General features: G+C 41.0%; 2 protein-coding genes across 4 annotated transcripts in view; both read left to right on the forward strand.

Annotated features, from left to right (window-relative positions):
- gde1 (glycerophosphodiester phosphodiesterase 1) overlaps nt 1-6,403 on the forward strand; it is a 6,956-nt gene extending 553 nt beyond the window's left edge. Inside the window, exons 2-7 of one of the 2 annotated variants that reach the window (XM_060859603.1) lie at nt 2,351-2,526; nt 2,809-2,914; nt 3,176-3,268; nt 3,466-3,677; nt 4,181-4,311; nt 4,838-6,403. In XM_060859603.1, the coding sequence (XP_060715586.1) occupies nt 2,351-2,526; nt 2,809-2,914; nt 3,176-3,268; nt 3,466-3,677; nt 4,181-4,311; nt 4,838-4,896 (777 nt within the window). In that variant the 3' untranslated portion in view covers nt 4,897-6,403. Of the gene's footprint in view, nt 1-2,350; nt 2,527-2,808; nt 2,915-3,175; nt 3,269-3,465; nt 3,678-4,180 lie in introns of both variants that reach the window. The other variant, XM_060859604.1, reaches the window with a different exon arrangement.
- An 830-nt stretch (nt 6,404-7,233) lies between these two features.
- mcrip2 (MAPK regulated corepressor interacting protein 2) lies at nt 7,234-11,239 on the forward strand. 2 transcript variants are annotated; one of them, XM_060858923.1, is made up of 5 exons: nt 7,234-7,687; nt 7,776-7,848; nt 8,442-8,575; nt 9,883-9,993; nt 10,893-11,239. In XM_060858923.1, exons 1-5 carry the CDS (start codon nt 7,633-7,635, stop codon nt 10,961-10,963), a joined length of 444 nt encoding a protein of 147 aa, XP_060714906.1. In that variant the 5' UTR covers nt 7,234-7,632; the 3' UTR covers nt 10,964-11,239. The 2 variants fall into 2 exon arrangements, with proteins under 2 accessions (XP_060714906.1, XP_060714907.1); XM_060858924.1 differs by having other exon boundaries at nt 7,236-7,687; nt 9,883-9,981.
- The last annotated feature ends 2 nt before the right edge of the window (nt 11,240-11,241 follow it).

The raw sequence follows: 11,241 nt of genomic DNA on the forward strand, positions 1-11,241 counted from the left end.
TTCAGCATCCCAAAGACAGAACAAAGCATCCCATAGCATCCCAAACACCTTTTTATTAAAGCAACACTATAAATACTATAAAGGCTTCTAATTAATCACGTGACATAGGCGTGATATCATCACATGTCATTTTTAACAATGGAGCGGTTTCTGGTGCCAAATAAACCACCTTATTAATAGATCAAATTCAGATTTTGCTTCTTGTAGGGGGTCACGGTGGCTTAGTGGTTAGCACGTTCGCCTCACACCTCCAGGGTTGGGGGTTCGATTCCTGCCTCCACCTTGTGTGTGTGGAGTTTGCATGTTCTCCCCGTGCCTCGGGGGTTTCCTCTGGGTACTCCGGTTTCCTCCCCCGGTCCAAAGACATGCATGGTAGGTTGATTGGCATCTCTGGAAAATTGTCCGTAGTGCGTGAGTGAATGAGTGTGTGTGTGTGCCCTGTGATGGGTTGGCACTCCGTCCAGGGTGTATCCTGCCTTGATGCCCGATGACGCCTGAGATAGGTCCCCGTGACCTGAGGTAGTTCGGATAAGCGGTAGAAGATGAATGAATGAATTTTGCTTCATGTGAAAATTAGTATATAAAAAGGCCCTGGATGCTTAACGCATCACTGATAAATCATTGTCCTGATCTGAGACTTCTAATATTACCTGGTGTTTTATGGTAACTGCTCAGTTCTATAGGTGATTTTATGTATATATCCAGCATCGTTGGAAGATTGATTTATTTAGTATGTTGTAGCATAACAATGCACATTGAAGTAATTATACTGACATACGTGTCCTTTAGTGACACATGTTTTCGGGTTGCGTAAAAAACCCTTCCACAATCCCACTAAAGGATGTGTCCTAGTTTGCACGGGTTAGTATTGAAAACACAAGATCAACAATTAGAGTTGCTCTTACCTTGAACGCAGGTGTCCTTCAAAGTCCCTCGGTCTTCTAACAAAGGTTCTGCTCCAAGTTCTTCTACCTAATCTATTGATTGAATCTTTAGATGAAGGAGTCAGACTTAGACCTTTTTGTCTTTTCAGGATCCTCACAATGGGAGGCCTTGTTTTTATTAAAAGTAGTGTAATACAAATAGATGTGTGTGATATATGTAAGGTAAAAGAAAAGAAAATTACAAACAAAATCTCCTTCAAATAGTCAAACAATTCTAACGTAAGTAGAAATAAATAAAATGCAAAGATAAAACAAACCAGGAAACACTCTCCAAGTGTAAGCCTGCGTTTGTTCTCCTGATGCACCTTCTATAACAGAGTATAACACAATGAGCTTGCCTCAAGGTGAATGCACACCGATAACTGGTTCTAAAACCCTATTTATACCCTTTATTAGTATGATCTCATAATTGTCATTCTGCTTCTGTCAGCATTCTATCAGGTCTCTCATGATCTCATGCTTCTGCAAAACATCTTGATAAGTCTCCTAAGCTGCACGGCTGACTGTGTTCTCACAAAGCTGCTGACACAGAACTCGTGATTTCTTTTTTAAGCTTTCATTGTTACTCTCTGTCTTAATATCTAAACATACTATTGAACATTATATCATTTCTTAATCACACAATGGTTACATAAATTCCTATATAAAAGTAAATGAAACTTATCATTCTATAAAATGGAAAAGAAAGTTCATATAAAGGTAAATGAAACATAACAATTCTATAGTCTTCTTTCTGCAAGATGATGTGTCTTGATCCAACTGTCTAGGTACAGTGTCTGTTCCTCTTTGGGTTGACTCAGGTTCCTTCTATTGTAGGTCCTTTTCTTCACAGTTTTAATCAGATATATTCAATTTCTTTATGTCATATAACAATTTCCCCATTTCTTTTAGTTTATTTTCCACAGCTTCCTTTTTCCTTGCTCTCTGTCTTTGTTGTCTTTTGTTTCGTTTCTGTCTTTTTCGCTGCATTAATTTCACTTTGTTTCTTTATAGTATTTGATGAGATGAACACATAACACATGAACACATAACACATGAGCACAAAGCGAGCCCCATGAACACAAAACACATGAACACATAACACATGAGCACAAAGCGAGCTCCATGAACACACAACACATGAACACAGTGTCCTGCACAGAGAATTTTATTCATTCATCTTCAGGAAGTGCTTTTTCCTGGTCAGGGTGGCAGTGGATCTTTACACATTCTTGTGTTAGGTCACAAATTGGAACTGTGTTATGTTTAGACCGCTGAGTTCGACACTGATTTTTCAAAAAACAAGGCGATGGTGGATTTCCCGTTTTCCTGGTTTCTATAACGCACTTGTTTTTACAGAATTAGTTGTGGAAGAAAAAAGAAAACCCATATGGAAGTCCTGTGCCTTCCCTGATGTTTCTGTCTAGGCCAGCGCGAACGGAGCGACAGGAGTGGAGCTGGATTTGGAATTCACAGCAGACGGTGTCGCCATCCTGATGCATGATGATACCGTGGACCGGACCACCAACGGATCAGGACCACTGAGCAAGCTGCGCTTCTCAGAGATTGTCAAATTGGACGCCGCTGCCAAACACAGACTCAGGTATGGGACAGAGAGAAGAGTTAGATACTTATCATCAGGGGGATTGCTTTTATTACTGATTTCATATTAGAACAGAATGTAATTCTCTGCTACACTGCAGTTCACATTCATCACTGTGTTGAAGTCCTGCAACACTGAAAAGCAACCACTGTCCAAATATACGTTTTTCAGCGTTGCTACTAAAACGTGGAGTTCATAATACTTTTGTGCGCTGACTCAGGACCTAAGACTGTTGACTAACCTCAGACGAACATAACCACCTGCATGTTTTTTTTTGTTTAGCGACCGTTTCCGTGGCGAGAAGGTTCCGACTCTGCAGGAAGCAGTGGAGGAATGCATTAAACACCAGCTTATCATCTACTTCGATGTCAAAGGTCACCCAGACGAGGTAGGGTCATAGGAGAGACTCAGCCGGACACGGCGAGCGTGTGTTATTTTGCTTCATCTGAATCTTCTCTACACATCATCATCATCATCCCAGCAGTCGACAGAAATCCTCAAGCCTTACGATTATCCTCTTAATTATATTCAAGTTAAGAAACTAGCAAGATCCACCAAGTTATGTAGCTGATTAGAACTTGAATAGTCATTGAGCTGTATTGCAAGCAGTAGTGACTGAAAACTGGCTCGTCTTCTCTTCTGTCCGCAGGCCGCAGCAGCCTTGAAGCAGCTCTATGTAAAACACCCGGTGCTCTATAACTCCAGCATGGTGTGTTCATTCGAGCCTAAAGTCATCTACAGGGTAACTTTTCTACCAAACAGCTCCATTAAACTGCTGATTTTTACCCTCTGTGTTTTTGTTGTGATGTGTAGGAGCCTGGCTACCAGTTAGAAACATCTGGATAAGCCACACTCTCACATTAACTCACCAGATTGAAACGATCCGAGCGTCTTCCACGGCGTACAGTACAGCATGTGCCTGTGTTTGTCCTTCTCCAGATGAGGCAGGCCGATCCGGATGTCGTGACCGCTCTGACGCATCGGCCGTGGAGCCTGAGTCACTTCGGTGACGGTTCACCGCGATTCTCATCGGCTTGGAAGCAGCACTGGATGCAGGTACTGGATGTGCTACTGGACTGGGCGCATCATCACCTGCTGTGTAAACTGTGTGGCGTGTCTGCTTTCCTGCTGCAGAAGAACTACATCTCCATGTGAGTGCAGACAAATGGGGCAGATTTTTTTCCTGGCTATATAACATGATTATTTTTGAGAATTTTTTTTTTTTTTGGTAACCATTTCACAGTAACATTCACTGTTTTTTAAGGTCAGGCACAATCTCAAACAGCTTCCTTTAAACTTTCTTTCCTATTTTCGAAGGGTATAATATGTTGGCACTATAGCGTACACCCTACCTAGTGGGCTGTGCAGTGAAACGGTTGATGTTCAGTATTAATACTTTACCATGTATCTTTGCACCCTAATTTCACAGATTCACAAAAAGTATTGGTTTTCTTTTTTCCCCCACACTTCAGTTGCTGTCACTAGTTCAGAGGGACTTTAATTGTAAAAGAAATTTTGACAGATCGTGCCCACCACCACCACTAGGCCCCACCCCCCTCACCCCACCCCCCAGCTCAGGGTTAGTTACTGAGCTGTGCCATGTAAATTGTGTGTCGATTGTGTGTCATGTTTTCTATGTGTCTTTGTGTGTTAGGGACACGGTGCAGTACTGGGCAGAGCGCGGCGTTGATGTCGTGGCCTGGACAGTGAACACGGCTGTGGAGAAGAACTTCTACCAGCAACAACTGAACATCAACTACATCACAGACAGTCTGACAGAAGACTGTGAGCCACACTACTGACACTAACACGCACACACACATTCTCACTCATACACACACACACACACACTCACTCATACACACACACTCTCTCACTCATACACACACACTCTCACACACACACACACACAATCTCACTCATACACACACGCACAAACATACTCTCTCTCTCACGCACTCATTTGCAAAGCAAATGCACACAGCATTTGGCCTTAAATTATTATTAGTTCTTCTTAACACCATGTTCATTAGTTGAATAAATGAATAAATTGTTGTGATTTACAAGTTGGTCGGTTTTCGGAATACCACATTTTTCAGAATATAGGTTTGTTTTCTTCTAGTAGGTGCTGGGAATTCTATTCTAAAGAACCAGCAAATGTTAAGTATATGTGTATAGTTTCATATTAACACGCTTGTCCTGACAAGTCATTGTTGCTATAGTAACAGCTCCTTAGCACAGTGAAGGCTCCAAGTAATCTAAGCCTAAATGTGTAATAATAGACGGAATGCGGGTTTTTGTTTTCTTACAGTCAGGACAGGAGTCTTTACGTTTTCCGTGACATGCTGCTGTGATTTTCAAGCGAAATAAAAACAGAAGCTGGTGAAGAAGTGTCTGTTTACAGCTGCTTTCACGTAAGGGTAGAACAGGAGTTGACTTGTTTTTAACTTGTTTAAGAGGCTAAAAAAAACACTGACACACTGGGTGTGCTGTTATATGCAAATCGGTTGTTGTTTCCTATAACAGCAAGTCACCTGCTGTGTTACAAACTTGTTGGTTTTCTCTGTGAGGAAAAGATTACACACACACACACACACACACACACACACACACACAAAACCTCAGTTAATCCTTTAAACAGTGCCATAGTGTGTTTAAGGCACTGAACGTATCTGTTGTCATTTCTGAACGATGGTATGATAGAAAATTTTGCTGTGTTTCAGTGTACATTACTCAGGTGATTATATATGATATACATAAAAATAAATGACAGAAAGTTTAAGTTTTTGGCTTGGTTCAGATTTCTGTGTAGTTAATAATTAGCTTAAGGTTTATCACGATTTATGGTCTTATTTCATCAGCGTATTATATTTGTAAAATTCATGCTAGATAAAAATCCGTCCACAGAGATCAAAGTTGTTATTGTTTTCACTAGTAGATTAGATCAGGCAGTCTGTAGATAACAGTAAATATATCTGAGTGTCTGTGAAAGATAACATGCTCACCCCAGAGTCCAGTCTTCCCTCTTACAGACTACGCGTGCTGTGTGTTTGGTCTTCATTACGAGTATTAAGCAATTCTAAATAAAAATAAATCAATTCTCACTATCTGAATACTTTCATCAGTAGCACTGATCCCACAGTATACAATTATCTGATAATGTGCGTCAGCAGCTACTGGGCATTAAGAAGAGTCTATGAGTCCTGAAACGCCAAGTCTTACAAATCAAAAATCAAACAAAATGACTCTGAGGTGCTATTAGTTAAAGAAGGGTCAAACATTTACAACACAGAAGCTCAATTCAATTGTTGAACCCGACTAAAGGTTCATTAGAATCTGTGTAGTCATTTAAATCAGGCGTCCAGCTAGGGAGCAAACTAAAGCAACAAACTATCACTAAACACTATTGGCATTAGCTAGAGAAAAACCTTGATACTGCACTTTTTTAATTTCCAAAAAAGCCACTTTAAAGATTTAACAGAAACTGGTAAATCAGTGCATGTTTACTTTATAAACCATTTGTACTTGATCTATGATGAATTCAAAGAATAAATGAAGAAGAGTCGTTGATTGTTGATTTAACACACTGATTGTTCATGAACACACTGATTATTGATGAACACAATGTTGATTTAACACACAGATTGTTGATGAGCACAGATTGTTGATGAGCACACTGATTGTTGATGAACACACTGATTGTTGATTAACACACTGATTGTTGATTAACACACTGATTGTTGATGAACACACGGGGTAACAGTTCAGTACTTAATTGCATCTTCATACTAATTACATATTTAAAAAACGAATGTAACATGAATGATTCAGAGCATGTTGTGGACTGTAAAATGATCAATAAACTGGTTAAAGAGTTGATCTTGTGTTTGAGACTGCTTGTGTAATCAGCGAGCGTTGGAGCTGCTCTTGTCTGCGCAGGATTTACGCAGTACTCTAGAGGGGTTCACGAAGAATTCTGCGTCATTTTGGCTGACGGTCGTTTACATGGGGTTTTAAAAAAAATAAATACACGCAATATTCTACTAGAAGTTACTAGAAGTTACTAGAAGTTACAGATGCTGCAGTAATTGTCCTAATAAAGCTTCGAAACCTTTCACCTACTGACCTACGCGTGCAGTGATGGGTTGCCAGATATTTGCGATAGCGCCAAACAAACAAAAACAAAAAAACTCAGGATGAGATTATGTCTCGAATTGTCTCACAATTCAAACAAAAGCAGGAAACAGGTACTTCTGCATCATCAAATAGAAAAAAACGCACTTTTTTATTACACATTTTCCTTTTTTTCTTTTTTTTGTGAAAAAACGTCGTGCAATTCAACGTTGCGTAAACCGAAGTAAATATAAGATCTGACGACTCGTGTGAAATCAAACACACACTCAAAATACAAGTGTAGACAAAAACACCAAAAAAATGTCCCAACATAACTTCTGTTATTGGGGGTAAAAACGACCACACTGGCAACACCGGTCTTGAGGGTGGTTCTACAATCTCCCTCCGTCCCCTTAAACAAGTGCACTACAGAGTGGAGCATAAAACTTTATCTGGGAGCTCCGTGTAAGTCCCCCACAGAGAAACGTTAAACACGTGTATGATCCTTTAATCGATGATTTGTTACGTGTCCGTGACGTGTCAGGAGGCTCCTCCTTACAGAGGGGGGCGTGTGCTCACGTGACATCGGGGAGGCGCAGGTGACCTTCTATGTGTGTGTGTGTGTGTAAAACCCCATTCACAGTGTGGCGTCACTTCACAACAGTGTCCTTGCTGCGAGAGGGAAGTTCACCGGAATCACACAGGACCTCTAACACCGGCGCCCAAGGACACCGAGCAGCGCGCGCACTTCACTGTCCTCTCACCTTGAGCCGCGTGACCGACCGCGCCGTGCGTTTACTTTATACCTGCTGACACCTAACCGACTGATCTTCAGCTCGTGCGCAAACCGGGAATCTAAGTACTTACACAGACCTCGTGGGGAACGTTGCAGTCTGTCTGTGTGTGTGTGTGTGCGCGCGCGCGAGAGAGAGAGAGAGACTGACCGCGCGTGTGTGTGTGTGTGGCGGTGTTTCAGAGGATCGCAGGTCTCGCATGATGTACACAATTACCAGAGGCCCGAGCAAACTAGTGACACAACGTAGAACGGGTGAGAAATGAACACGAGTCTCTTGTGCCTTTTTAAATGCCACGTGTTTCCGGTTATACTGTTATTTAACTTTCATTATTTCTTTCAGGTCCAACACAGCAGCAGATCGACAGTAAAGCCACTGACTTAAAGCCTGTACGGAGCCACTGGCTCGAGTCCGAGTGAGTTACAAACCTCACACACACACACATACATATATACATACGTATATATACACACATACACACATACACACACACACACACAGCAGTCTGTACAACTGTAACTATGCTCACTTAGTTACAGTGTCATGCTCAACTGAACTGGTGTGACCTTGTACCTCAGCATGTGTTAGTGTTTGTGGACTTTACAGAGCCATAAACCTGTTTAAATGTGCCATTTTTTGAGAGTAAAGACAACCTAAAAATGATATAGAACATGATAAATAAAAAAAAAAAAAGTTTATTTAAGCCTTGACCCATAATAAAAGTACTGAGGCTGAGAAAACTCATTGGAAAACCTGACTTCTGGTACAGAAAGATGTCCTTGTGTCCTTTCTGTTATTCAGGGTTAAATGTGTATGTGGTCTCTGACACTTTTATTTATTTATTTAAACACAGTTTGTCTTTCCTCAGGTAGGAGTCATGGCCCAAAAAAATTATTAATCCGTTTAAAGATTTGGGATAAAATATAATTTAATCATGGAAACGTCATTACAGTGGATTTCATTAAGAAATGTCTGCCTTTGTAACGTGGGTTTCTTGTCTTTTTGTAGCTCGCCTGCCCCTAAAATTGTCTTTCAGCGCCTGAACACCAAGCGCTTTCTCAGATCCTCCTCGCCAAAGGATGAAGACGTGGCTGATGGATTCACACCAGCACATGAGGAGAACGTGCGGTTCGTCTATGAAGGTGAGAGGACGAGCTTTATGGCTGTACAACTTTTATGTGTATTTGGGAACGAGGCCAGAGTCGGACCTCACCGTGACACGGGGATGTCGGTGATGGATGTCAGAAGTTAGACCAGGGTCTGTTTACTCTCAAGCTTTCTAATTAAACGTTACTGATTGAAGCTCATATACTAGGAGTCCTTGGTTTAGTTTAGTGCGTTAAACTGAAACCAACCTGGACATCGTCTGCTTTACAGAACAAAGTTAATATAAAGATTAAAATAAGAAGAAATTCAAGATTAATATTAGATACATTTAAATGTTTGTATTTCTCCTCAATGAGCAAGTCTGAGGTGACTGAGGTGACCGTGGTGAGGAAAAACTCCCTTAGATGGTAAAGGAACCTTGAGAGGAACCAGACTCAAAGGGGAACCTCATCCTCATATAGGTGACCCTGGAGGGTGTGATATAAATATAAAGCCTGATAAATGTTGTATCGACGAGGAGATTGTCGTCCTCAAAGACCACATGGAGTTGGTGTCTCCTCTTAGTATAGCAGTCTAACAAATCTCTTATCTCTATGGCACAGACCCACCAAACGGCTGATGCAACTCTCAGCAAAACCAGTCAGATCACTGCCCATATCCCCGCTCTGTTTTCAGTTTAATAAGCGTGACATTTCAAAACCATCACCTTGACCCGAAGGTAATAAGTTGGTAGAAGCCTTCAGTTTAACACCGTACAAAGTTCCTGTCCTGGAATGTATAATTAAGCTCAGTGACACAAGACCTACCTAAACTTTTAGAAACACTGAGGCATGTATTAAAGAGTTTTTTTTAACTTCCTGCCACACCTCCTGTTTTCACCTCTGAGATATTATTGTTCCTCTGAATAATTAAACTCTACTGGAAGTACATAATTATGAATTATCGATTCTGGGAGGTCAGAGGGTGTTGCTCTTCGGAAATGAATTAATCGGCTTGAATGCAAATCGCAGGGTTTGTGTTAATGCACTCTGCTATATTATATACTATCGGTTCAGTCAGTGTGTGAGAGACAATTCGTGTGTGATGTTTCTAAATGTATTTTTTTTTAATAATAAAATTAGTTTTGGGAAATTGCTACGGAAAGTTTAAGAAATGATCGACTTCGTTGTAGTAATGAGCTGCAACACACAACCCTGCTGTTGATTGCTTTCTGAAAACTGCTTGTCCCCGAGTGATTTATGAGGGAATAAAAAGTTAGCATGTCGTAATCTGTCCCTGTTAAGACGATGTTTGCGTTTTGATTGCCTACTTTAATGTGTGCTTTGTGTGTTTGTACGTACAGCATGGCAGGAGGTAGAGCAGAAACTTGAAGGAGCTCAGCCTGAGAACGGAGAAGGTCCAGTGCAGTATGCCGAGAGGAATCCAAACCCCAGCATGAAGAGTACGTCACAAAGTTGGTGTTCATACAGCCTTCTAACATCATACACAGCATTCTATTATCAGCATTTAAACCATGCCACCATACACTGATACATACCTGAAAAATTGTTGTTACTGTTGAGTGAAAAAGTTTATGCCCCCTTTGTTGTACACTTAAAAAAATCCTTTAACACGCCTGAATGTCAGAGTCTTAGGAGCAGTTAGTTATCTCCTAAACTAAGTGTTTAAACTAAAAATACCTTTAAAAATCACAAACCTTTTATCCCTAAATCTCTACAAGCTCACTGGTTTTCCTGCTGTTAACCTGACTGTTGGCAATACAATTCGTAAATATTACCACAAACCCAGAGGAAAGAGACGGCTTCATGCCAACTGTCCAGAGGCCAAGGCTTGAGACTGCAACAGGTCAAAGTTCACCTACATATCATCACCACAATGCCAACGTAACCACAGCAAAGCACAGTTTTCTGGACAAAGTCCCATAATTGCTGTCACAGGGGGTCATAAATATATATAAATGCTATGGATAAACCACACATTGGCTCCTCTGTAATCCAAAATGCAACCAGTATTTAAAAGACTGTCAGATTGTGCTTTTGTAACGTTCACCATCTCTGTAACCTAAAGGTGTCGATAATAATGGCCTCCTTGCATCTGCTTCTCTCCCCCTCAGTCATCTCCAGCGCCCAAACCAGCTCCAGAGATCTAGTTTTAAAACTAGATTTTGAATGCGAGTCGATTATAAATTAACTAAAATCGGGCTTGTACTTTATACCTTTTCTTTTTCTGTGTATTCCTGTCTGGTGTTTAACTCGGATTACAGTATAAACTGCTGTAATTTGAAATTACACTGTTGTGTCTTTGATCATGACCTGATTTGTTCCCCTCGTTTCTCTCCGTGTGTCTCTGCAGACTTTGTGCCTATCGATCTGGAGGAGTGGTGGGCGCAGCGCTTCTTGGCCACCATTGCAAACCCATCGTGACGGGTGTACAGCAGGGGATTGTGGGAACTGGAGTGGGTTATAGGGGAGGGTGTGAGGGTCCAGAGTGACACTCTAGGTGAGCCCAGGGGGTGTGTTCAGCATCCATGAGGCCAGACTGCACTACAAACACAATAGACAAAGAGATGAGATTTTCATTCTGCTGCTGTAACATGGTCAGAGTTGTAACACAAGTAACGCTACAGTGTGCTAAAATGTGACATCTTTTTGATCTTTGCATAAAAAAGAAACAAAAAAAAAAAGTTAATTGTATTTCAAGA

This window comes from Tachysurus vachellii, chromosome 23, assembly GCF_030014155.1.
Source record: "Tachysurus vachellii isolate PV-2020 chromosome 23, HZAU_Pvac_v1, whole genome shotgun sequence".
NCBI classification, from domain to species: domain Eukaryota; kingdom Metazoa; phylum Chordata; class Actinopteri; order Siluriformes; family Bagridae; genus Tachysurus; species Tachysurus vachellii.